The following is a 27772-nucleotide window of genomic DNA, read 5'->3' on the forward strand; positions in this document are numbered from 1 at the left end:
TCTGGCTCCAAAGATCTTTTACTGAGACCTATTTAAAGCATTTCAGTCCTTAATTCAAATAAACTTCAATTCAGCTGAATGGCTGATGGCTGATCTAGGTAAAGGCTTCACGGTGACAAAAATATGCCCACCTACAAAGACCTCAAAATAAGTTCCTAACAAGAGTGTGAATGTACTCAGGGTCTCTGTCCCATCTTCTTCAGGGTTCGGTTGAGCTAGAAGAAAAAGAAAAGCAAAATTAAATATGGAGATTTCACCAACCCTTTTCCTCCAGTGTGCACAATCACCAGGACAGACCCCTGGGCCGCCCCTCTGAAGTCAGGAAGGGGTGTCTCTGATGCGGGCATGGGTGTCCACCTTGGGTGCATAAAGCCCCAGTTAGGTGCTCCACTCCTGACACTCCTATGGCCCTACACATTTCATGCAGACCGTTCTTCTACCTGACACACACACACACACACACACCACCCCCCTACACTGCTCCACTCCTGACACTCCTATGGCCCTACACAATTCATGCAGACTGTTCTTCTACCACACACACACACACACACACACACACACACACCCCACCCCCCTACACTGCTCTGTCCATTTTATAAGACACGAGGCTCAGAGAGGCTGAACTTGCCAGGGCTGCATTATTCCTGCAGAAGGAGCCTCATGGCTGGACCAGAGCATAGCAGTGACCTCTGCTGGAGAACTCAGAACACCAGGATGAAGTGGCTCCAGCTATGACCACAGGGAGACCCGCATGCACACACCCTGCATCCTCGTAGCGTTTGGCCTGACCCACAAGACCTCTCCTAGGGCAAGACGTGAAACACATGAAGTCTGTCAAAACACAGCTTTCCAGTCCTCTGCCTCCAAGAACTGGCCAGACCTGTCTAGGTCGGAGAATAACTACCAAATGGGGAGGGATGGGTAAGAGCAGGCAGGGAATCCACCCATATTAGGAAATACCAGGGAGGGAGAGGAGAGCTGGCCACCCGCAGAGAGAGATCTTGGAAAGAGATGCTCTAGAGAAGGCTGACACAGCAAATGCTACAGGCCCAGCCCCACTCCCCAAACCCCAAGCAGCCAGCCAGTCTCGCTCAGAAACTTTAAAAAGGGCCAACTCGAGGCTTTCTTGAAGTGAAAAATAAAAACTTTCAAAACTCCCCACTAGTTCCTAACCTCTTTCTCCAACCCATACACCACTCTCTGACTTCTCACCTCCTCAAATTTGTGAATCTGCCGGATAAAGAAATCCCCATAGCGCCTGGCGACCTTGGTGTCTGCGATGTGGATCATGTCCTATGGGAAAAGCAAAGCAGAGTCAGAGGCAAGCAGTGAGGTACAGCCACTTAAGACTTGCAAGTAACCATGCTGCTAAGTGCTACATAAACCCCTACGGTGCTTTTCAAAAGCAAACGGGGGGGGGGGGGGGGCGGGGGAACCCTATGAGCATTACCAGTTGATAGCAGCTCTTTCTTTCCAGATGCTTGATTTTTATTTTCTTGTTAACCCATTTATTTTATTTATTTGGCGGGGGATGGACAAACAGACCCCCACCCCCAGCAGGGAGCCCAACTCGGGGCTTGATCCCAGGACCTGGAGATCATGACCTGAAGGCAGGTGCTTAACCTACTGAGCCACCAAGGCGCCCCTATTTTTATTTTCAAGTCTTTTTTAATGAACACAAATCTTTCAGCAATAAAAACATTTAAGACAGCATTTTATTCTCATATACTGTTTAGGAGTGTAAGGATGCAAATGAGTCCAGATTCTAAATTTTGTTTTTTAGCTCAAATGTGGTTGAACACCATTTTACTTGTAAATTCCTGCATAATCTAGGTTAAGGCCCAAGAACTCTCTGAATCTCTTTGGATTTTTTTTTTTTTTAAAGATTTTATTTATTTATTTGACAGTGAGAGAGGGAACACAAGCAGGGAGACTGGGAGAGGGAGAAGCAGGCCTCCTGCTGAGCAGGGAGCCCAATGCCAGGCCTCGATCCCAGGACCCTGGGATCATGACCTGAGCTAAAGGCAGACGCTTAACGACTGAGCCACCCAGGTGCCCCTGACTGGATTTTTTTAAATCAAGGATGAAAAAAGAAAAGCCAGAAAGAAAGCAGGGATGCCTGGCTGGCTCAGTCAGCAGAGCACGCAACTCTTGATCTTGGGTCATGAGTTACATAAAAATAAAATCTTTACCAAAACAACAACAACAACAACAACAACCCAGAAAGCAGCATTTTGCCAAAGACAAACGTGAACCAGTTAAGAGAAATAATAACCCCAAAAACATGCAATCAAAAACATTTTCATGGGGTGCCTGGGTGGCTCAGTCAGTTAAGCATCTGCCTTCGGCTCAGGTCATGATCCCATGGTCCTGGGATCAAGCTCTCCTTTGGGCTCCCTGCTCAGGGGGGAGCCTGCTTCTCCCTCCTCCTCTCCTTCTGCCCCTGCTGTGGCTCCCTTTCTCTCAAATGAATAAATAAAATCTTAAAAAAAAAAAAACAATACTTTTTCACGTGTGGACTTTTGAATCATATTATTAGTATTTAATTATGTTGTAATTTAATTAATACATGAATACAACCTCATAAAAATTTTATTTGTAATAACCAAATTGTTAATTCCTGGGAGAAGTATTTTATGTATTTATTTTGAAGCAAAGCTTTACACAAGGTGGAGCTTGAACTCATGACCCTGAGGATCAAGAATCATGTTCTACCAACTGTGCCCACCAGGCATCCCAGGAGAAGTGGGTATTTTTTGTTTTTTTTAAGATTTTTATTTATTTATTTGACAGAGAGACACAGCGTGAGAAGGAACACAAACAAGGGGAGTGGGAGAGGGAGAAGCAGGCCTCCTGCCGAGCAGGGAGCCCGATGCGGGGCTTGATCCCAGGACCCTGGGATCATGGCCTGAGCCGAAGGCAGACGCTTAACAACTGAGCCACCCAGGCGCCCCGAGAAGTGTTTTGTTAAAGACCATCCAGATAATTGGGTCTACTTCAGCGGGGTTACAAAGTGATGACAGGGGAATGGAGCAGATTACCGATACTGCCAAAGAATGTATGTTAGGCACTGAGAATAAATTCGAAAAGAACTTTAGTTGATGTGATACTACAAGGGATAGTTTTGATTTTTAAAAGCATGAATAAAACACTGGAAAACTTCCCTATTGACATGTTTCTACTTTCAGTGAGATTGTTCATGTCAGAGATAGCTAAGTTCTGCCAAACATCAAGTCTTCCAAAAGCCATAAACTCTAAATGAGAAGGTTTGGTTTAGCAAGATGAGTTTTCAAAACAAACTACCCAAACTGACCCAGCAATTCCCCAAGTAGGTATACACCCAAGAGAATATGTTCACACAAAAACTTGTACATAAAAATTCATAGCAGTGTTATCCACAATAGTCAAAAGGTAAAAACAACTCAACTGTCCATCAACTAATGAATGGATAGTGGTGTATCCATACAGTGGAGTAATTCCTGGCCATAAAAAGGTATAAAGTACTGATATGCACCACAACTTGGATGAGACCCGAAAACGTGCTCAATGAAAGAAGTCAAACTCGAAAAGGCCACATATTTTATCATAGCAAATATCAAAAACAAGACAAATCCAGAGAGACAGAAAGCAGATTACTGGTTTGCCAAGGATTAGGGGACAAGGGGACTTGGGTATGACTGCTAATGAGTAGGCAGTTGTGCACATGTGGAATTAGACAGTGGAAATGGCTGTGTCACATTGTGAATATATTACTAACCACAGAATTACATCCTTTAAAATGGTGAAGTTTAGGGCGCCTGGGTGGCTCAGACGGTTCAGCGTCTGCCTTCAGCTCAAGTCATGATCCCAGAGTCCTGGGATCCAGTCCCGCATCGGGCTCCCTGCTCAGCGGGGTGCCTGCTTCTCCCTCTGCCTCTGTCTCTTATGAATAAATAAATAAAATCTTTAAAAATAAATAAATAAAATAAAATGGTGAAGTTTATGCTATACAAGTTATACCTTTAAAAAACTGCCCAAAAAAATAGTATGTTTAGACCAACACTTTTCTCAAAACAACTAAAAATACAGAATAAATAATTTTTAAAAATCTCCTCACAGCATCGAAGAGCTGACAGTAAAGAGCTACTTAAGAGAAAATAAACCATTCTAAGCAAAACAAAGAAGCCTGCTCTGCGCGGAGGGCATTTGCTCATCAATCCCAGAAGACGAGCAGAGGGACAAACCAAGGCCAGGGCCAGTCTTACAGAAGACCCTGTGTGCACTGCTGGGTCCCTACAGGGCTACACCCTCAAGCTAAAGGCAGACCAGGACTGGGCAGCCATCCCACTCCAGACACCAAGCAACGCTCACCAAGTTGGGGGAGGAACATAAAAAAGTAAAGAGAGAGACCCATTCCCGGGGACATTATAAACACAAGGTGATTCTTCTGACAATCTGTAGCCTGGGCTTGTTCCCAGGCACTTTGAAGAAGCAAAAGCAAATCCCTTCTAGAAGAATGAATGTTCATCCCACACTTCAAAAAATGCCAACAAAGTTTTTCAAGAACAACGAACTGTATGTAGTAAAAAAAATAAATAAATAACCAAGCACATTAAGGAAACACTTGATCATGAATTTTTAAAAAATTAGAGAAAGCAAAAACAGAGCTGAAGAGATCAAAAAGGACAGAGTAATCAATCAAAAGAATATTATCCAGAACAGAGACAAAAAAAGATGGAAGAAGGGTTTAAGCAACACGAAGACAGAATGAGGTCTAACATATATCAAGTAAGAACTCCAGAAGAAAACAGAGCAGAGTCAATAAGAGATATTAGCTAAAAATATTCTAGAAGAGATGAAAGACACCAGCCTACTCATTTCAGCAGACTGTTTTAAGTTCATATCGGGGTTCCACATATGTCTGAGTAGTACATCTTCTTTACTTCTGAGTGTACGCACATGGGTTAACAAAGAGGGGAGGGTGTTACTTCATGGAAAGAACAATTCTAGGAGTCTAGCATATTTTAAATCTGAAAAAAGACTCACCTAGGAAAACAAAACAGAACTTAGTTATTTTAAAAACCTCATTAAGCACATTAAAATGTTACCTTGAACTTAAAATCCAACAGTGAAAACTCACACTGCCCCTCAACCTGCCCCTCCCCCTGAGAGGAGCCTAGGACGTTGCTTGTGCCTCCTTCCAGAAATAACTCTGCATTCTCAAGCAGATATAAATGAATCACTTAAAAAAACATCTTCAATGAACCACCACTGACAGCCACTTTCTAAAACCATGTACGCTTTCTGTAATAACCAAAATCACTCAAAAGTCCATCCGCATTAGAATGGGAAAATCGCAGCCAACTCCTGCAACAGCAGGGGGCCAAGCGCAGAACAGTAAGCACCAACGGACTATTGCTGGGCATGGCAACGCTGGATGGCAATGCTCTCAAATCTAACACTGAGGAAAAGAAGCCAGACACAAAAAAGAGCACATGCTGTTGTCAGTCCATTACATGAAGTTCAAAACTAGACAGCACTAATCTAGGGTGGACAAGTCAGGACAATGGCTCCCACTCGCTAAACTACTTCTGAAAGTCTAACCTCACCTTCCCGCTTTCTTCTCTGATCTTCTCTTCTGCCACAGCCTCTTATCCCAGGTCACTGCAGCCACAATGAAGCTGTCCCTCAAACATACTGGATCCACTCCTGCCCCAGGGCCTTTGCCCTTACCACTCCAGCTACTTGGAATGCTGCTCCCTCAGATATGTGTTTGGCGAATTTCTTCACCTCCTTCAAGTCTTAGCTGCAATTTCGCTTCCTCGACAAAGGCTACCCTGAGCACCTTATGTAATACTGCAACCTTTGCCTTCCACTACCACTACCCTTAACTGCGCGGCACTTGGCAGTTTCTAACCTGCGATAAAATAAAGGAAACTTTTAATTTTTCATGTTTGTAGGCCCTGCTCCTGGTAAAACATTTACCCAAGGTCAAAAATGACTTGGCAAAACCTCAAAACATGGGCTCTATTCCTGTCCCAAATACACACTGTACATCTGCTTCATTAAAAAAAACAAAAACCCACTAAAAAGGAACATTCCAAACATAAAGATAAGAAAAAAACTTGCTGATTCCCATAAGATTCCAGTTTTACAGCCTTTCTGGAAAGTCTTTCATTACAACTTGTAACTCTATGTAAAACAAGAACGAAAACAAAAACAAAACCATATATGACTCTTGCACCAACTATTCCTTCCCTGGAGCACTCTCCTCTTTGTGAAGACTATATCCCAGGCAGCTATCTTAACTTGGACTAGAATGAAACTTTTTTTTTCTTCAAAAAAAATGTTGGGGTGCCTGGGTGGCTCAGTCGGTGAAGGGTCTTGCCTTCGGCTCGGGTCACGATCCCAGGTCCTGGGGTCAAGTCCCACATCGAGCTCCCTGCTGCTTCTCCCTCTGCCCCTCCCCCGGCTCGTTCTCTCTCAAAAATGAAATAAAATCTTTAAAAAAAATTTTTTAAAGATTTTATTTATTTGAGAGCAAGCGAGCATGAGCAGGAAAGAAGGTCAGAGGGAGAGAGATGGTGCACACTCCCCACTGAGCAGGGAGCCCAATGTAGGGCTTGATCCTAGGACTCTGGGATCATGACCCAAACCAAAGGCAGATGCTTAACTGACTGAGCCACCCAGGTGCCCTTTTCTTTAAAAAATTTTTAAAAAGTTTGTTCATTTTGCATTGACACCTACTACAGGGTCTGCTTCATTATAATGTTTATTGTCCACTTTTTTACATTAGAATGTCACTGTGAGGACAGAAACCTTTGCTGATTTTGTTCACTGCTAAGTCCCAAATGCTCAGAAGAGTGGGTGCTTAGTAAACACTGATTGCTGAACAGATGAAGAGAGAGGGCCCCAGAGGCCTAGGCTGGAAGGCAGCCATACCTTATCAATGTAGAAGTCAACCTCAGAGGCCGACTGAAATTCGCCATCGAGGGCAGAGATGCCACTGGTCCACACCAGGTTCTTCATCTTGTGCTTGAAGACAAGGAGCTGGATCCGGAACTCCTGCTCTGTGAGGTCCAGGAAGCCAGCCAGCTTGGCCACAGGCATGGTGGTGTAGAGCTTGAGGAAGCTGCGGATGGTGGAGAGCTGGGCCTGCTGCTGCACTTCATCGGAAAACACCTTCAGCTGCTGCAGGAAGGGCTCCTTGTGGTAGTTGGGGTGCACGTTGTCATAGTTGGGGACCACAGGCGACAGGAATTTGGGGCACGAGTAGCTGAAAAGTTCCTCATAGACCTGTGGGTCACCCTTTTGCATGCGGAGCATCTTGTCCCCGTATTTCTCCCGCAGCTGCAGGTGAATGCTTTCATCGATTCGCATGGGGTACATGGTGAGGGCAATGGCCAGCAGCGCGTGCATCTGCTCATTCTGCTTGTTAATCTAGGGGTGCGAGAAATTGGTGCAGGATCAAATGAGATGGACTTTCTGAGGTCCCCACTGCCAACGTGGCCCTACCACCCTCCCAAGAACACGCTGCACAGACCTCTGATTTCTCCCTGGTCTTGCACTGGTCAGTTAACTTTCCCGAAGTCTCTCCCAATCCACCCTCTAGCTCTATTGAACTTCCAGCCCACTTCTGGGGCCTCCTCAGCTGGCTCCTGGATTCTTCACTGGGGCCTCCTTCTAATTCTCCCTGGTCCACCCCATCCTTCACCAGCAGATCAATCCTCCCACACTATTATGACTGAGTCATCCAGAAATTTTGATGGCACCATAATGCCTATAAAAATTAAATACTTCAGCTAGGTAGTGAAGGTTACCCCAGAACCTAACACCCCAATTTGACTACTCTACAACCCTCCAACAAAACTGTTCATTGTCCTGCTACATCACCATACTTCCAAGTCTCAACACTTTTGCTCTGCCTAGAAACCTCCCAATTTGGGGCGCCTGGGTGGCTCAGTCATTAAGCATCTGCCTTCACCTCAGGTCATGATCCCAGGGTCCTGGGATCGAGCCCTGTGTTGGGCTCCCTGCTCAGCGGGAAGCCTGCTTCTCCCTCTCCCACTGCCCCTGCTTGTGTTCCTGCTCTCGATATCTCTTTCTGTCAAATAAATAAAATCTTAAAAAAAAAAAAAAAGAAAGAAAAGAAACCTCCCAATTCTATGCACGTCTTGGACCCTCCCTCCTCCATGGCAAACTGCTTGAGGATGATACCTACATCTAACTCCTTTTTAAATACCCAGAACCCAGTGAACACTCAAATTGTTGCTGAATAAATGCTGGGGGACAAAAGTAAAACAAAAGATACTGTCCTTATCGTCAAGGAGTTAATGATCTGAAATAATAGGTACAACAAAAGAAACTTAAGAGTAGGCCAGCCATTAAGAAATCATCCTATTGAAAAGACATACAAAAAGGAAAATTTTGGATAGTGTTTACCAAAAACTGTGGGGATTAGGTGCCAAGGGGTCAAGCTGGTCAGAGGCTTCCTTACCATCTCATACTTGTAGGTGGTCCTCTGGAACATGCTCTTGGTCCTCTGGATGTAGAGGAGGATGTTGGCAAAGACCCGGATGGCATCCTGGTAGCGACGCATCATCAAATATGCAAAACCGACGTAGTAGTATGTGGTGACCTGGCACTCAGGCACCCGAGAATACATGCTCTGTGCAGGGAGGGAGAAGCACCCATGAGTCCTAAAACCAATTCATCCCAGAGAGAGTCTGGAAGCTGGCAGGGCCCAGTGTCAGCTGAGGTGGAAGCCCCTTACAGAGGCCCTGAACTACCCAGGGAAGCCCTGGCTCCGGAGTTAGAGGCTCTGAGTTCAGACCATACCATTTACTGATCAAGTTATAGGACCTGAGAACTCCATATTGTTAGATGTAACAGAAAAGCACTGGATCAGGTGACCCTAACATTTCTTTCAGCTCCAAATCCCTCCACACCTCAGGTGTGTATTCTTCCTTGCTTTTCCAGATAAACCCAATAAAGACAGATAAACAAGAAAGACTGAAAGACAAAGACACACACAAACAAAAAAGTACTGATTTTTCTGTGGCTAAGAAAAACCACCACAGCTAATCATCATTGTCTATACCATCTTAGAACTAAGCCTCTTACTAATCCCTTTACTAGTAAAATTTGAATAGTAAAAATATGAAAAGTAAAAAACTGCCATTATCATTGTTCTGAAAGTAGAATCAAAGACTGAACATTTTGAGTGTTACTAAGCAACAAAGAGAAAGCACCTTGTCTACGTGCAGATGTTCACTACAGTGCTTCCCCCACGTCTCAATTTTCAACTAGCCTGGGGAAGAATCCTCTTTTTGATCCCTGAAATTTGTCCTTATAGATCAGAGTCTCTGAAAGCAGACTCTGGCTCTGGGTAGGGGGGTAGGGGGAAACAGGTAATCACCTTCTTATTCAGTTCGATATTCTCCAGCACCTTGATGGCCTGGTAGTAATCCCCCAAAAGGGAGTGCAGACGCAGAAGCCCCACCAGGCTGAAATACCCAAGCATCTTGTAAAGGGAGTGCCGTCCATACTCGCCAGCCACACTCTCGGGATCACCTGAAAGAAACAGACACTATGACCATAGGGGCAGGTGAAGGAAGGTAAACCTAAGCCTTGAGTGTCACTGAGTCGACTCTTCACCTACTACTGGCCTCTAAAGCTTCCTGCAATAGGGAATAACTGCCTTCAAAGGAATACCCAGAAGCAGCATGCCTGACCTGCATCTTTTTTTTTTTTTCTTTTTAAAGGTAATCTACACCCAACGTGAGGCTCAAACTCATGACCCCAAGATCAAGAGTCACATACTCTGTACCGACTGACCGGCCAAGTGTCCTTGGCCTTATACTAACCTTAAATTTACCAAGGAGAGTTGTGGGGGGCGGGGGGCCAGGTTTTTGTTTGTTTGTTTGGTTGGTTCCAAGACCCCTGAGATTACTGAAATGGCCCCTTTTATCAGGAGCAGTTACTCATCAAGGCCACTACTTTCGGGAAGTTCATAAGGTCAAAGCTACTTTCCTAATAACACTTAGATGCTATTTGTCTTTCTCACTGAAATGCCATTTGCACTGATGGTGCAGAAACAACAGTGGGTAAAACCACTGACAACCTAGCATAAACCAGGCAGTGGCAGCAAACTCTATCAGTAATTACTGTGTTCCTTCCCACCATATGTGGTAAAAGAACCAGCCACTTTTCCACAAAACACCATTTTTACTTGAATGACTGACACACAAATTACGGTTACTTAGATTTGGGTATTTAGCAGACATTTTTTCAAAAATGAATGAGGTGAGCCTGTTACACTTCAATAAAAACAAGGGAGAGTGCTCACTGCCGATGAAAATGTGAGCTTTTAGGCAAATTCTAGTTTTAAAAACATGTATCTGCCACTATGAGCCCAACAGCTTCTAAATAAAGACTTATCTAATGAGGCTGATGATGAAAGTGGTATTTCTAGGTTGTATAATAAAATATGTCAACATTGAGAAAATCTTTGTAACTCAATGAACCAGTATTTTACAAAATTGTGCAGGAGTAAAAAGATCCATTCAAGCTGCAGGATAAACCAGTAAACCTTAACATAACCAAGTAAAAGTTCACTGCTAAGTTTTCGGATTCCTCACTGCAATTTACCAGTATGAAACCCCCATTGTCAAGTTTGGATGCAGTAGCAAAGAACAGCAGAACTACCTGAAAAGGCTGTTAAGATACTCCTCCCTTTCCCAACTCCATGTCTGGGTGAGGCCAGGTCTCCCTCATATACTTCAACCCAAACCGCATATTGTAATTCTAACAGACTGAAGGCAGGGGCAGAATGAGAATCCAGCTCTCTTACTATGCCAGGTGCTAAGGAGATTTGCAAAAATGGCACTCTTCTCACAGGGAAAAAAATGTATACGGATAAACTCTGTGATTCTTAGTCTTTAAAGATCGTAAAGTGGTCCTGACACCAAAAAGTGTGAGAAGCGCTTACCTACACGAAGGCCCTGGAGATACAGGAGTGTCTGCAAATCAGACCTCGTGAGTGCCGGCTGGTTCAGTGTGCTGGCCTACAGACAGCCAAGCCCGACAGCCCTCAGCACCCGCCCTTGGCTGCTGTTCACAGCCAATACCAAAGACACGCAGCCGTTTACCTAATCCGCCGTGGCTCCCCCACGCTCCCCACGGCCGCTCTTCCCCTGGAACAGATGGCAAGCAGCACTCACCTCCACTTGTATACACCTCCAGCTGCCGGTTAATGTTGGACTTGTCTACCAGGGAGTGAAGGACATTGAGGACACTGTGAACATTCCAGATTTTGGGATTGGAGCGAAGGAAGTCGATCTCCTCCTCCGACTTCTTGGCAGTCTTGCAGCGGTACTGACTGAATGACTGAAACTGTGGGGAAGAAGGGAGAGAGGCAGGAGTGGCGCACGATGTTGAAATGGGGGGACAGTGCCTGGGGTCCGAGGGGGAGGGCACAGCACCACATCTCATGCTAAACTGTTCTGTATGCTACTTGTTTTTGCAAACCCATCTTTGATTACACTGAATTGTGTTCATTACTAAGTATGTCACTTCTTCCACAGCTAAATAAAAATCTCTAAGATGAAAGGTAGTTTGTGAAAAAACATTCGATTTGGAGTCAAACACAGCCTAGAGTCATTTAATGTCTCTGGGCTTCACAATGCAGTCGATCTGGCTGTCAGAACTGGGTGGCTTGTAATAGATCTTTTTCTCTTAGGCTGTGCCATGCCCGAGTCAGGATTACGAATGACAACATGGTGGAGACAGGGTTAGGTGTCTGTATGTGTGAGTCTTGCCTACTGGAGCTGACCATCCATTCACCAGGGACAGGAACCCAGTCTGAGTCACCTCTGTATCGACCACAGGGCCTCACCAAGTGGAAGGCACATCTAGGGCCCACACCACAGGTATTCCTTAAGGCAGTGGTTCTATCTGGAACCAGGAATGGGCTGGTGCCTTCAGTCACCCAGAGAACAGCACAAAAGATCTACCCACTCAACCAGTCTTTTTTTTTTTTTTTAAGACTTTATTTATTTATTTGACAGAGAGTGAGCATGAGCAGGGGGAGGGGCAGAAGGAGAGGGAGAAGCAGGCTCCCCACCGAGCAAGGAGCCCGATGTGGGACTTGATCTCAGGACCCCGGGATCATGACCCGAGCCGAAGGCAGCGGCTTAACTGACGGAGCCACCCAGGCGCCTCTCGACCAGTTTTTAAAAGTTCCTTGGTCGATTCTGGTGCACACCAAGTTTGGAAACCAGTGACCCAGAATCAAGGTCCTAGATGACCTGACCCAAAAATGCTCTTCAAATTAAGTCCAAATTAGCACCTTCCCCTAAGAACACAGAAAAAAGTTTCCAGATTTATAATAAACAGAAGAGTATCCAGAATATAGAAGGAATTCTCATAATTCAGTAAGAACAAGATAATCCGATAGAAAAATGAACAAAGGATACTGAGGATTACTTCAAAGAAAACCAAAATTGGTTAATTAACAGGGAAAATACCTAATCTCTTCACATATCAGAGAAATGCATATTAAAATGAGATTACCATTTCTTTCCCATCAAACAGACAAAAATTAGGCCAATAACATCCATAGCAGAGAAAAACTCTCAAATGCTACAGATAGCAATGTAATTTGATACAGCCCTTGGAGAGGACACGGTATTACTATTTATTAAGGTCCAAAGTGATTGAAGTGTTCTGCATCTTGACTGTGGTGGTGCACACACATTTGTTAAATCTCATCAACAGCACACTTAAAATCAGTATTTCACTGTATGCAAATTTTGACTCTATAAAGCTGATTTTAAAAAACTTAAAAAGCGGGGCACCTACGGGTGGCTCAGTCAAACATCTGACTCCTGATTTCAGCTCAGGTCACAATCTCAGGGTTGTCAGATCAAGCCCAGTCTCGGTTCTGCACTAGATGTGGAACCTGCTTGGGATTCTCTCTCCCTCTGCCCCTGCCCCCCTCCTCCCGCAGACACTCTCTCACTCTCTCAAAAACAAACAAAAAAAAAAACCGTAAAAAGCAAAAATTCTTCAACCAACAATTCTACCTCTGGTGATCTCTACAGACAGACCTATGTGTAACACATACAGGAATATTCATGGACTGTTTCTAATAGTGGAAACTGTACACCCACAGCTTCATCACAAAAACAGTGGTATATCCGTATCATGTACATGGCAGAAAAAAAATAAAGCCATCTCTACGTAGACATGTTAAGTGTTCCACATCACAGCAAATTACACAACATAATACCATTTTTTTTAATTTTTTTTTTTTAAGGAAACACTTTTTTTTTTTTTTTTTTAAGATTTTTATTTATTTGACAGAGAGAGATACAGCGAGAGAGGGAACACAAGCAGGGGGAGTGGAGAGGGAGAAGCAGGCCTCCCGCCGAGCAGGGAGCCCGATGCGGGGCTCGATCCCAGGACCCTGAGATCATGACCTGAGCCGAAGGCAGACGCTTAACGACTGAGCCACCCAGGCACCCCAACATAATACCATTTTTAAATGGTGTATTTTATACGTACGTTTATATAAATGCCCGAGAAGCATGAATGTAATGCCTATCTTTCCAGACAATAACCGATGCCTCCGCAAAGGCAAGGAAGACACTTTATTTTTTTTTTTTTAAAGATTTTATTTGTTAGAGAGAGACAGAGAGAGCAGAAACACAAGCAGGGGGAGTGGGAGAGGGAGAAGCAGGCCTCCCACCGAGCGGGGAGCCCGATGCAGGGCTCGATCCCAGGACCCTGGGATCATGACCTGAGCCAAAGGCAGACACCCAACGTCTGAGCCACCCAGGCGCCCCAAGGAAGACACTTTAAACTTTATCTGCAGTTTGGGGCCACCTGAGTGGCTCAGCGGGTTGGGCATCTGCCTTCGGGTCAGGTCATGATCCCAGGGTCCTGGGATCAAGCCCCACATCAGGGTCCCTGCTCAGCGGGGAGTCTGCTTCTCCCTCTCCCTATGCCTCTCTCCCCAGAGGTTCGGGCGCATTTGTGGCGCTCACTCTAAGAAAATAATCTTAAAAACAATAAAGATAAAAATAAACTTTATCTGCAGTTTGAAAAACACAAAGTTTTTAAACAGTAATGACACATTCACACATTACCTGTACTGATAAAAATAAATGAAAGCAGAGTGGCAGGGAAAAGCCACTTACCCCATGTGACATCTACCTGGCCGGGAGGAATCACACCTGGCTCTTGCGGGCCAGTCTTTGCTAGAGTGAGAGCACTTTAAGCCCCTTAAGAGAACACCAGCTAAACCCAAGGGATTATGATAGTCTTAAGAAGGATGAAGAACCTTAGCACAGATGATCCTCCTTTGACTTGCTATTAGTCAACAGGACCACCAACCTTCTAAAATTATGCCAAAGGGGCTGACACAAACCAAGGAGCCAGAAAAGGCAAACAATGCCAGTGTGGTTTTTGGCCTTCTCTGTGCAAAGGCACCGAAGCCTCATAAGCCTCTCTCTCAATGGGCCTTAGGGGGGCTTTTTCAGCATACCAATCGCAATCTGCCAGCACTTTGTAAGTCTCTTTGGTCTACGCAGCTCAAATAACAGCTTTATTAAGAAACTCATTTCTCCTGAAACACCCAGTGAGAGTTATACCATCCCCATAAAACTCATGGAAAACAAGTATTTTTCCAAATTCAATTGTTCTGGGTTTGGTTTTTTTAAGATTTTATTTATTTAAGAGAGAAAGGGCTCAGGTGCACAGACTCCACTCTGAGCGTGCAGCAGACACGGGGCTCGATCCCAGGACCCCGAAATAATGACCTGAGCCAAAATCAGGAGTTGGCCACTCAACCAACAACCCAGGCGTCCCTCAGATTTATTCTTCAGAAACAGAATATAGACTTAAAAACAAAGTAACTGACTCCAAAGCTTATGACGCCTTTATTTTTCTAACCAGATCAACTCTCAAGTCAGCTCAACTCTGCTGCCTTCCAAGCTCATATCCAGAGCTCTTAGGCCTGGCTCTTCAGAAAACCATGACATCAAAGACCACCACAGTGGGATAGTTCCCACAGTGATGGGACATTTTTATCCCAAGCATGTTTTTAACAACACAAACAATGATAACAGCTGCTCTTTTGTTGCACTAGTTATTTCAAATTAGACCAAGGCTGACCAGATACCTGATAGATGAACTCATCAATGATATCCCAGAGCCACTGGTTGGGTAGTTCAAGGGGAGCAGGACCATCAGCATCTGTGCAGGAGATCACAGAAAAGTCAGACGCAAAGCAATGACTATGCTCACTTAGTAAGCCTACAGAATGCATTTTGTAATTTTTCTCTTGAAAGAACTATGAATCATGCGACATCCCTCCTTCCCACTCCCATGTTAAAATCCTGCTAAAAAGAGCTGGAGGCTAACAATAGGCCTCATCGTAGTCTCACACCCTGGCCAAACCTCAAACTCACTAAGAATGTAGTTGAAGAGATTGCAGTAGTTGTAGTAGGACTCAAACCTCTGCTCCAAGGAAGGCCCTCCCTGTAAAGAGAACAGAGACATCAGGACAGATATTAAAATATTTTACTCATGGTCTGCCATGAGAGCTGAACACACATGAGAACCAAGGCCTAATCTCCCCTTCTTGTGCAAAGAGCACTCAAGTCAGAGGGAAGACAGCAGTACTAGAGCAGTTCAAAAGGGCACCGAGTATCTGACCACAATGATTAGGCTTTATGGCAAACAACCTCAACTGACCATTTGAGAACATGCATGCAGATCTGGTGAAGCAGACAGAAGTACTAACAAAAGCAAAGAACTAAAATCATGGTGCTCGAAGGATGGTGAGTAAGCGCAGATAACGCTACTATGCTGGACTAGACTACAACAGGCTAGGAATGTAGAGGTCTTTCAGCGCCAAACAGGAATCTAGGCCAGGGAGATCAGCAAATCCACCATCACCTGTTTCTTGCAAATAAAAAGCTCAACTGGCATATAGCCATATACACTCATTGTCTATGGCTGCTACAAAGGCAGAGCTGAAGATTCAACAGAGACCACTATGGCCTCAAATCCAAAAAACTATCTGGCCCTTTACACAGAAGGCTGTTGACCCCCAATCTAGACTTGATATTGCTGGCAACTGACAACCACTGAAGATTTCAGAGCTGGGGAACAACATGATACTATTTGTGATGAGCTAGAAAGAACACAGCCCTGGAGTTTTAGGCCCAGTGCTTACTAACTGTGAGCTTCTGACACAGTATTCAATCCCTCTGTAGCATGAGACTATGTAGTGAAAGAGCCCAATGTTAATAAATGCTCTTTCAATAAGCTCCCCCCCTGCCCCGCACCGGGTTTAAAACGGATCATATATATGAAAGTACTTTGGTACCTAACAAAGAGGTTATACAGTCAATAAACTTCTGCTGAATCTTCATTACAGACCAAAGGGAAGATGAGAGGTGGTAAAACCAACTGTACTGTGGGTCTGATGCCATGGTCTTCCCAAAGAAGCGATGTTACACAGGCTAGCTAGATTCTCAACCTAGTCCACAAAGTACCTGAGCTAGAGCAGCAACGGTAGGAGGGAACCTTTACTTTCTATCAGATGAGGTAGTCAGAGATCTCACTGGGATGCCAGAAAAACATGGCCCTCTGCATTACTTTGACACTGACGGTGTCACATTACATTACATTACACATTACATTACATTACACTGACGGTGGCTCCTGTGGCAAGGTAGGAGATCTAGCCAGGTCAGGTGGTCTTCAGAGAGATGAAAGTTGACTGTGAGAAGGTGGAAATACTCTAAGCAGAGATCATGGTGCCAGGTTCCTTCATTTACACGTACACATACAAGCTCCAACAATTAACCTGTCACCATCAAGGATTAGGCACCAGATTATAGCAGTGACGAGAAGAAGTCCATGCCCTGGTGGTGTTTTACCCTCTAGTGCAGGTAGCAAACAAAACCCAAGTAAACAAACACTACAGTGTCAGCCAGTGATGTGTGCTCTGCAGGGCCAGAGTATGGCCAGGAGCCCAAGAAAGGAAGGAAAGTTGTAAGAAAGACCAGCAAGGGAGTCAGGGGCCAGATCAAGCAGGACTATGACGAAGACCTGGGATTTTATTCTAAGTGTGATGAGAAGTCATGGTAGGATTGTGACGGAGAGCATGACCTGACGAGACCATGTCTCAAAGGGATCCTGCAGGTTACTAGGCTGAGAATAAGCTCAAGTGAAGAGTGGAAACTGATACCAGAAGCAGCTACATGGTTCAGGCAAGAGACGACATAACACCTTGAACGAGGGCAGCGGCAGTGATGGAGGTGAGAAGTGGGTAGTTTCAAGAAGTATGTTGAAGACAGAATTGAGCAGGATTTGCTACAAGGCTGGAGGGAGAGAAAAGTCAAGACCACCACCAAGGGGCCGCCTGGGTGGCTCAGCTGGTTGAGCGACTGCCTTTGGCTCAGGCCATGATCCCGGAGTCCCAGGATCGAGTCCCGCATCGGGCTCCCTGCTCGGCGGGAAGCCTGCTTCTCCCTCTGACCCTCCCCCACTCATGCTCTCTCTATCTCATTCTCTCTCTCAAATAAATAAATAAAATCTTTAAAAAAAAATAAAAAAAGACCACCACCAAGGTGGTCACTTGGGTGGATGGTGGTATTATTTATTGAGTTGGTTGACTTGAGAACAGGCTTAGAGGGAAAATAAGACTTCCGTTTGGGGTATGTTAAACTTGATATGATGTGCCTGGGTGGCTCAGTCAGTTAAGCATCTGCCTTCGACTCAGGTCATGATCTCTGGGCCCTGGGATAGAGACCCTTGTCAGGCTCCCTGCTCACTCAGGAGTGTGCTTGTCCGTCTGCCCCTCCCCCTGTTAGTACTCTCTCTCTCTCTCTAATAAATAAAACCTTTTTAAAGACTTTATTTAGGGGCACCTGGGTGGCTCAGTCGTTAAGCGTCTGCCTTCGGCTCAGGTCATGATCCCAGGGTCCCGAGATCAAGCCCCACATGGGGCTCCCTACTCCGCGGGAAGCCTGCTTCTCCCTCTCCTACCCCCCTGCTTGTGTTCCCTCTCTCACGGTCTCTGTCAAATAAATAAAATCTTTGAAAAAAAAAACAAACAAACAACTTTATTTGAGAGAGTACATGCAAGTGAGAGAGCACAAGGTAGGGAGGGGAAGAGGGAGAAGCAGACTCCCTGACAAGCAGGGAGTCTGACGTGGGGTTCAATCCCACGACCCCAGGACCTGACCTGAGCCAAAGGCAGATGCTTAACCGACTGAGCTACCCAGGCACCCCAAAATAAAATCTTAAAACAAAACACCCAAATTTGAGATGACTATCAGACAGCCAAGTGGAGATGTGGAATAGGCAGCTGGATATACAAGTATGGATTTGGATAAACAGGGGCTAAAAATAGAGATTTTCAGTCATGGTGTATATAAATAGTACAGTTATTTTAAGAGACTTGCGCATTCTAAAATTCAGAAATGAGAGAAGAATCAAACAAGTGCCCAAAGCTGGGAGAGTACAGTAGAAAGAACACTGGTATCACAATAAGCCAGGCCTGGGTACAAGGAGTTTTGCCACCTACTCGTTGCATGAATTTGAGAAAAAGCAACCTCTTTGCACCTCAGTTTGCCTGCCTTGCAGGACTACTGTGAGGATTAGAGTATAGATGCCTGCCAAGTACCTAGTATTATGCCTGGCACACAGCGACAGTTTCATGTGTGTTTCAGAGAGCAGAAGGCTCATAGTCATGCACTGAAGGTAAAAAGCAAGGGCATCACAAGCTGAGGCAATAGAAGGTGTTTGGGAACACACCATTAGGATGGCATCCTGCAACCCAATCAATGTGAGTGCCGAGTCAGGAACTGTGGGGATGGAGAAACTGAAAAGGACAGACAAGCTATGCCATACCACAATTTGTCTGGGACAGACACCCAACTTGTTGGATTCAATCATTCCCTCTGTCATTTCTCAACACTCAAAACACATGCCAACCACTCTTGGACACTGAACCAACAGAAACTAATGATTGTGTTCCAAAGGCAAAAATGGCATAGAACCAACAACAGTTAGATACTCACACTGACTTTGGCATATATGTGCCTGTAGTATAATTCTTTGTACAAAATTAGGAAGACGGCATCTGAAAGAGATGGCAAAGAGCTGCTTTAGTAATCCACAAAACAACTAGGGTCTTCAGGCAGTTTTAGCCTTTTGAAGGGAAGAGAGGAATAAACATGATTTAAGACACAAAATGAAATCTAAATTCTAATACACCCCAAGAATACATGCAACAGGAAAATTCATCTCTCGTTTTATCATTTTTTTTAAACCTTTTTTTTAAGATTTATTTATTTATTTGACAGAGAGACACAGCGAGAGAGGGAACACAAGCAAGGGGAGTAGGAGAGGGAGAAGCAGGCTTCCTGCTGAGCAGGGAGCCCGATGCGGGGCTTGATCCCAGGACCCTGGGATCATGACCTGAGCCGAAGGCAGATGCTTAACGACTGAGCCACCCATGAGCCCCTCGTTTTATCTTTCAACCTCATCTTAATCTCATTCAGATCCATTTCCCTTAGCCACTTAGATTTTTGCTATCCAGTTGCTTAGCAAACCAACACATAAATAAATTGTAATAGCTCCAAAAAAGGCAATGTCACATTATCAAAATTGCAGACACATGGGTACTTTCGACTTAGAAATTCTAAAGAATTTATCCTATTGACATGATACAACCACTAAAAAGAAAGGAGGAAAAAAAGTTCTTTGGGTACAGACGCTGTACAGAAAAGAATTAACAAAGTAGGTCTGAGACTTCTATCCTTTGGCTAGTAAATTTGGTCCTTGGCTGGCATCCGGGAACCTGGATTTCAGGAGGGTCCCCAGTACCCCGACAAGGGCAATCTGCGCAGCCTAAACTGTGCAACACTATGGTTTATGCTGAACTCCTGCCTTCCTTCTGGGAGCCTGGAATTTTGGTACATGCTAGGCAGAGGGTGTACCCACAAGACAAGCACCCAATAAAATCCTCGAACACTGAATGTGTTATAAGCTTCTCTGATAGACAACTTTTCACACGTCACAATTCTTTGCTCAAGGAATTAAGCACATCCCAAGTGATTCCACAGGAAAGGACTGTTGATAACATACATGCACCTGGTTTCCTTTGGATTCCACTCTGTGTGCCCTTTCCCTTTACTAACTTTGCTCTGTAGCTGTGGGTACAGCTATACCCAGAGTCCTAGCAAATCATCAAACCTGGGGGTGGTCTTGGGAATCCTGGAAATGCAGAATACTCTCCAAAAATAGAATAAACTTTAAAAAGGCAAGAAAATGGCATTTGGTCTATGTAAAAAAGAAACAAGTCATTCCTATTTGCTTACGTATGCATGGACTATAACGGAAAGGATAAAGAAGAAAGTGTTAACACTAGATGGCTCTAGAGAAACTGAAGACTTGAGGAGGGAAGAGGGAGGAGGATTTTTACATCAAATCTCCTTTTATACTATTAAGCCCTGTGATTACTTACCTGTTTAAAATTATACACAGTTGACCCTTGAACAATGTGGGGGTTAGGGCCATAGACCCCCTCCCACCCCGCACAGTCAAAAACCCACATACTCCTTTTGAGTCCCCAAATATTTAATTGTTAACTTTAGCAGCCTACTGCTGACCAGGAGCCTTACCAATAACATAAACAGTCAACACATATTTTGTATGGTATACATATTATATACTCTATTACCACGGTATACAATATGTAAGTAATCTAAAGAGAAGAAAATGTTAAGAACATCTTAAGGGTCAGGACTGTATCAAAAAAAATCCATGTGTACGTGGCCTCACCCAGTTCAAACCCATGCTGTCAAGGGTCAACTGTATTTTGAGATTGCTACTGTTAACACACACAATATTACATTCTTTATAGACAACATATTAAACAGAGCTTATGGTCTGAGCAACACAGAAAATAACACCTCCTACAAAATGAGTTCTAAACTTGTGTACCAATAATACTAAAAATAAAGTGTTCCCCAAAAATGCTAGCTATATCAAAGAAGTACAAGACTTGTACATTGAAAACTATAAAATGTCATTAATATAAACACCTAAATAAATGGGAAGACATCGCATGTCCATAAATTAGAGGGCCTAATATGATGGGAATATTCCCCTAATTTATCTTCAGATTCAATACAATCACTATCAAAATCCCAACTAACTTCTTTGCGGCAACGGACAAACTGATCCTAAAATTCATATGGAAATTAGGGGCGCCTGGGTGGCTCAGTTGGTTAAGTGACTGCCTTCGGCTCAGGTCATGATCCTGGAGTCCCTGGATCGAGTCCCACATCGGGCTCCCTGCTCGGCAGGGAGTCTGCTTCTCCCTCTGACCCTCCCCCCTCTCATGTGCTTGCTCTCTCTCATTCTCTCTCTCTCAAATAAATAAATAAAATCTTAAAAAAAAAAAAATTCATATGGAAATCCAAGGGACTCAGAAGACCAACAACAATTTTGAAAAAGAAGAACACAGTTGGAGAACTTACCACCTCCCGGTTTCAAAACTTACCACAAAGCTACAATAATCCAGACAGTATGGCACAGGCATCAGGATAGACACATATCAGTGGAGTTAAACTGAGAGTCCAGACATAAATCCTTACATTTACGTGATAACCAATTTCAACAAAGGTGCCAAGACAATCCAGTGGAAAAAGAATAGTCTTTCCAAAAACTGGTCTGGGACAACTAGATATGTACATGCAAAAGCATGAAGCTGGATCTTCCTATTTTACACCATATATAATAAACACCATCATAAAGTGAAAGGTGGGAGGAAGCCAGACAGCCCATTCCCAAGTGAATGTAATGACCCGCAAAATCACAGGGGGAAATGGAAACAAGTCAGGACAAAGATCTCAAATTCAGCTTCATCACATGTGAGATGTCTCTGTCCCCTTTGTTTATTCCGCCTTCACTCAACAAGTTCTTTACTAAGGGTCTACTATGTACCAAGCCCTGAGGAAACAAAGCAGTGAGCAAAACAGACATACTATTCTGAGCTTCCTCATGACCCCTCAGTCACAGAATCCCATCCAGCATACAGAACACAAAGAATGCATACCTACCATTGCCAACCTGTGGAGCAATGGCTTCAGCCTCAGGCCAAGGTGTATTCTTGAAGAATCTTTCAGTCAACTTGGTCCAGCTGAAAATCAAGCAGAAAAATTCTAGAACCCCAAAACAGGAAGCACCAAAGAGGCAACCCACACATTTTACGGATAAGGACCCAGGCTCATAAAGAGGAAGATGTCACAGAAACAAAGTCAGGGCCAGAACCCTCCAAGTTTACAACTTTCCTCAACCCAAAGCTACACCTCAACTTTTCTTAATACGGTGAACACTCTCCTTTTTATCAGTTATGCAACCACCATGCTCTTTAGGATCATTTCCTGCCTCTGTATCATGAACTCTACTCATACATAACAGCTTACTGTTCCCTGATCTGGTAACTACTTTTTAGACACTCCCACCCTTCCCCCCTTAGCAATATTTTCCCTACTTTCCCAGAGCACTGTGCCTCCTCCCCCTATCCAAACTTGGAAGAAAATCAGTCTGTTTGTTGCAGTCTGATGCCACAACAGACCCACAGCACCCAACCCAAACACTGGTGCCCAAGATGCCTCACAGCCCTGATCCCTTCAGGAGCGACTTCAGCTTTCTCCCACTCTCCTTAAGCCCCACCTCTCCTCTTCTCCAGATCTTTCAGTTTAGCATAGAAACATATTCAAGTCCCCACTTCAAAATATATAAAAAAACACAAAGCATCTCAGTAACACTGTATTTTCCAAGGCACCAGCCATTCTTCTCACCACACATTCTCCTACAGTAAGATCTACCACATGCTTGGCTTCAACTAGTCTATATCTGCCTGTACTGTCCAATACAGTAATTATTTGCCACATGTGATTATTTTGACTAAAGAACTGAATTTCAAATTTTTGTTAATTTTAACCAAAAAACCAATACTTAGTTACTGGAAAACATTCAAGTAAATTTAAGTTACCTGGTTATGTGAATCTGCTTTTTCTATTGTAAATGCTATGAAATCTAAATAGAGATCAGGTATTTCCAACATACACAAACTGAGATGTGGTATAAATACAAAAGATAGGGTTTAGAAGACTTAGCATGAAAAAAAAGTAAAGTAACTCATTAACAGTTTAATACTGATTATGTGTGGTAATATTTTAGATGTTGAAATAAGTTGGGGCGCCTGGGTGGCTCAGTTGGTTAGGCGACTGCCTTTGGCTTGGGTCATGATCCTGGAGTCCCTGGATCGAGTCCCGCGTCGGCCTCCCTGCTCGGCAGGGAGTCTGCTTCTCCCTCTGACCCTCCCCCCTCTCATGTGCTCTCTCATTCTCTCTCTCTCAAATAAATAAATCTTAAAAAAAAAAAAAGAAGTTATGAAAATTAATTTCACTTTTTTTTTTAAGTCATCTCTACACCCAATGTGGTGCTCAAACTCACAACCCTGAGACCGAGTGGTACACTCCACTGATTGAGACAGCCAGGTACCCCTCCTTCTACATTTTTTAAATGCAGCTGATGAAAAAAATTAAATCACACCTGTGGCTAGTGTTATTATTTCTATGGGACAGCACTGATCTACATACTTCAACTAGAAAGACCTGGAGATGAAAGAAAAAACAGTTCATGGATTAATTCTATTCATTAATCCAAAAAGCCTTTGGCTATTCATTTTGTCCACCCACCCTCTCAGGAATTAATTAATTATTTTAAATTTATTTATTTATTTTTAAGTAATCACTACACGCAACATGGAGCTCGAGGGTGCCTGGGTGGCTCAGTTGGTTAAGCGTCTGCCTTCCGCTCAGGTCATGATCCCGGGGTCCTGGGATCGAGTCCCGCATCGGGCTCCCTGCTCCATGGGGAGCCTGCCTCTCTCTCTCTGTCTCTCTGTGTCTCATGAATAAATAAATAAAATCTTTAAAAAAAAAAAACAGAACATGGAGCTCGAACTCACGACCCTGAGATCAAGGGTCACGTGCTCTTCCAACTGAGCCAGCCAGGCACCCCTCCCAGGAATGGTTTAAATTCTATATCCCTGGTGAAGTCTTTTCTGACTATCTCAACCCTAACTAACCTGTCTCATCTCTAATGCAATTACACAAGGGCAATCCCCTCAAAACAGAAGCAACCACTCAAAGTTTGGCTCACCCTGTTATGCATTAACTTGTACAGTAACTTAAAAATTAGACTCTGGGGGCACCTGGGCGGCTCAGTTAAGTGTCTGCCTTTGGCTCAGGTCATGATCCTGGAGTCCCTGTATCCAACCCCAGGTCCCCAGGTCGCTGCTCAGCAGGAAGTCTGCTTTCTCCTTCTCCCTCTGCCCCTCTCCCTGCTCCTTCTCTCTCTCTCAGATAAATAAATAAAATCTTTAAAAAAAATTAGGCTCTGATATCAGGCTATGCCGGTTCAAAACTCAACATATGCACTCAACTAGCTATATGACTTACCCTTTCTATGCTTTTTCCCTCATCTGTAAGATAAAGAAAATAATACTACCTACTCCATGGGGTTACTGTGAAGAGTAATGAGTAAATACAGGAAAAGCATTCTGAACACTGCCTGATCTATACTGGTCAGACATACTAATTGCTGCTACGATTACTGATAATGATATTATTATTTTAGGCCCTATACAAGTTCTAGGAATACAGTCCAAAAAAATAACATGTCTCCTCACAAGGAATTACAGAACTCCTTGGGCACTCTCTTTACAGAGAAATGACTAAACAGCATCCCCCCCCCGCCCCTTAGGGGCTGTATCAGTAAACCAGTCCCACCCAGAAAGAGGGTCATTTCAGTCAGCACTCTGTACCTGTTCTCATAGATGTCCTGGATCTCATATACCTTCTGATCAATGACATCGCTGGATACACGACTGGCCTGCAGCTCATACACCTTCTGGTCAATCAAATCTGAGACGGTTTTGTGGAAATATTGGATGAAGTTTTTGATCACTTCAGGGATCACCTGATAGGTCTGCTGTTCATACTGACGTTCATAAGCCAGATCCTGCTTTGGATCTCCTAGAGGTTGGATATAATAAATACTTTACCAAGTGTTTTCAAACCCAATATGTTACAAAACAAAAGGGCAAGACCATCCCCCAAACAAAACTCAAGTCTATAAAATCAGGTACAATTCCCTTTTAAACAAAGATTTAATTGTCCCCAACTCACTCTCAATCCCATCGTCCTGTTTCTTCAGAACATTTACCATTATTTACAATTACATACTTGCTTATTATCTGTTACTTCCACTAGAACCTAAATCCTATGAGGGCAAGAACCTTGTCTGTCTTGTACTCAGGTATACCCTCGCACCTAAAACAGTTATATGTGTGTTGGAAGAGAGGGGAAAACCGTGGGAAGGGGAAGTAAGTAGGAGACAACTTATACACATACATTTTAAATATATACATTTATATATTTTTTTAAGTAGGCTCCATGCCCAGCATAGAGCCCAACAGGGGGCTTGAACTCAAGACCCTGAGATCAAGACCTGAGCTGAGATCAAGAGTTGGACACTTAACCAACTGAGCCACCCAGTGTCCCAGCACTTAATATTCATTGAATGAATGACTGCTATTTTCTACCTACACAACAGTGCAAGTTACTAAACTTCTCTGCTCAGTTTTCTCATCTGAGAAAATGGAGACAACGTTAATTTAGGTACTTATTGTAAGGACTAAACGAAACACTTCGCACAAAATACCTGTAAAAATGCATGGCACTTACAAAATGCTAAGCCAAGCCAACTCATTATAGTATTTCAGGAAACCTCAAAACCTTCCAAAAAGATTTCATCTGGGCTTGGTATGAATCACTAATTTTTCACAACAAGATTTTCTTCTTCAGCAAGTAGTTTAATAAGGAAGCCACAGCCAGGATAGTAAGCCTTCCCTTCTGAGACTTTGAGGTGGACCATGAAAAAGGCCTGATTTATTAGGCTCTATCCCACCCTCCTTCTAAGAACTAATAACTGACTCCAAACCTGGACCATGGAGAAGCAGTGTTTCACAGATGCCCGTCAGAGCTGTTCTGAGACATTCAAAAAGGTGCCAAACCCTAGAAGTACCCAGCGAGCCAGACAAGCCCGTAGTCTCACCTGTGTGCATATCATAGTCGCCTGGGTATGCATAGGGATCATAAGCAGCCTATTAACGAAAGAGAGATAGGAACAGTCACCAATTCATGAATCCAAAATGCTCGTTCGAGGACCTATGTGCCAAGTACTAAGGATTCAAAAGTGGATAAAACACAATCCCGACCTTTGAGAAACTCACATGCCCGTGAGAGAAAGGAGAATTAGCAGAAAATACAACGTTACGCGTGCAACAAAGCAAAGCACAAGAGGCTGTGGGAACCAACGGGGACTGACAAGTGAGCCAAGCCCACAGGAACTAAGTTACAGAAACAACCCATAACCAGCCTCCGTCTCCGATCTCGGAAAACGAGAGGACGAGGAGACCGGACTTGCGAAGTGGGCGGGCAGAGACCCGGCCGGTGAGGAGCCGCAAGCAGTGGAAACAGCGTGAGGGCCGCGCACGCCGCAAGGCAGACCGCAGCTGGTCGCGGCCCGTGGAGGCTGGCAGAGAGGCCCGGACACCGTCTCACCGCGGGGCCCAGCATTCAGAGAACCCTGCCTCCATGGCGGAGCCCAGTACACGCGCAGGACCCGCTTACCTCGGACTCGTAATCATCAGCCGGATAAGACATGGCTGCGGGGCTCAGGAACACCGCCGGAAAGAACGAAAAGTGGGGCCCGCGCCTGCGTCGTGAGGCCGGAAGTTCAGCCCTCCAGGGCCCGCCGGGAAGCCGGAAGTCTTTAGGAAGCCCCTAGCGATATGAGACCGCCATATTAAGAAGGACGAAGACAACAAACCCCTGAATTTTTCTTCTTTCTTCAAACAGGGGCTCTACAAAGAAGCGTAACTCTTTAGCGCTTGCGTAAATTCAGAAATAAGGTTGAACTACTTCGGCATAACAAATGGGCAAAGTAAGAGACACCAGAAATAATGCCACACAAAAGATGGCTGACAGCCTCCTCAGGCGATTTCTCGCGAGAAGGGAAATTCGGGTATGGGGGCCTCTTGTTGGTTTTAGGTGTAAGTTAAGTTTGCCTGCGGCAAGACATGTCTTGAAATATTCGGCCTCAGAAGGGTGAACTTACTGGTGTAAAAGTTGAGAACTGGTCCCATGCAGGCGAGAGGTCATTGAGAAAAGGCGCCTGCCGACTTTGGACAATAAGGTTGGAGCAGGCAGTGTGAGGCCAGCTGTGGTGTGGGGCCCAGGAGGCAGTCCTGGGACCCACCCCGGCAGCATCCACGCTTAGGCTGAGGTCATTTTCCCATCGGGAGGTAGGGTAGGTTCGCCTCCCAGAGAACCCTCGAGTTAGGGATGGGGTTTTAAAACCAGCAGAAACCAGCATGTGGATCAAGGACGTTCGTACGGTCGTCTGCCATCCACAACACCTGATAGAAATCTGGATTCCAGTCCCTGCTCTGCTACTGATTTGCTGTGTGACCAGGAATTTGTATAACCCATCTTAGGACCCAGCCTCCGCTGCTTCTTGTGCAAACAGTTCTTCCTTCTTTTCCCTGTGAGGCACAGTCTGCCTGTGGTCTTTCGCATTCACATTTACTGGTGTAGATTATAGAATGCATTCCTCCCAGATATCT

The 27772-nt window shown here is 44.4% G+C and overlaps 1 protein-coding gene across 2 annotated transcripts; it reads right to left on the reverse strand.

Moving 5' to 3' along the window:
- On the reverse strand, nucleotides 1-26931 carry EIF3L (eukaryotic translation initiation factor 3 subunit L). Of its 2 annotated transcripts, XM_045872554.3 has the most exons (13): nucleotides 26778-26931; nucleotides 26200-26248; nucleotides 24908-25118; nucleotides 22131-22210; nucleotides 19083-19144; nucleotides 15456-15525; nucleotides 15167-15240; nucleotides 11205-11376; nucleotides 9401-9555; nucleotides 8480-8650; nucleotides 6925-7422; nucleotides 1216-1296; nucleotides 1-215 (listed from the first exon to the last, which is right to left on the reverse strand). In XM_045872554.3, the coding sequence occupies exons 1-13, from the start codon at nucleotides 26808-26810 to the stop codon at nucleotides 177-179; spliced, it is 1695 nt and encodes a 564-aa protein (XP_045728510.1). In that variant the 5' UTR covers nucleotides 26811-26931; the 3' UTR covers nucleotides 1-176. The 2 variants fall into 2 exon arrangements, with proteins under 2 accessions (XP_045728510.1, XP_045728511.1); XM_045872555.2 differs by lacking the exons at nucleotides 22131-22210; nucleotides 26200-26248; nucleotides 26778-26931 and having other exon boundaries at nucleotides 24908-25117.
- Between the last annotated feature and the right edge of the window lie 841 nt (nucleotides 26932-27772).

The sequence above is a fragment of the Mirounga angustirostris genome, unplaced genomic scaffold, assembly GCF_029215605.1.
Source record: "Mirounga angustirostris isolate CCGP_5_RB_7025 unplaced genomic scaffold, mMirAng1.0.hap1 SCAF_5, whole genome shotgun sequence".
In the NCBI taxonomy this organism is placed as follows: Eukaryota; Metazoa; Chordata; class Mammalia; order Carnivora; family Phocidae; genus Mirounga; species Mirounga angustirostris.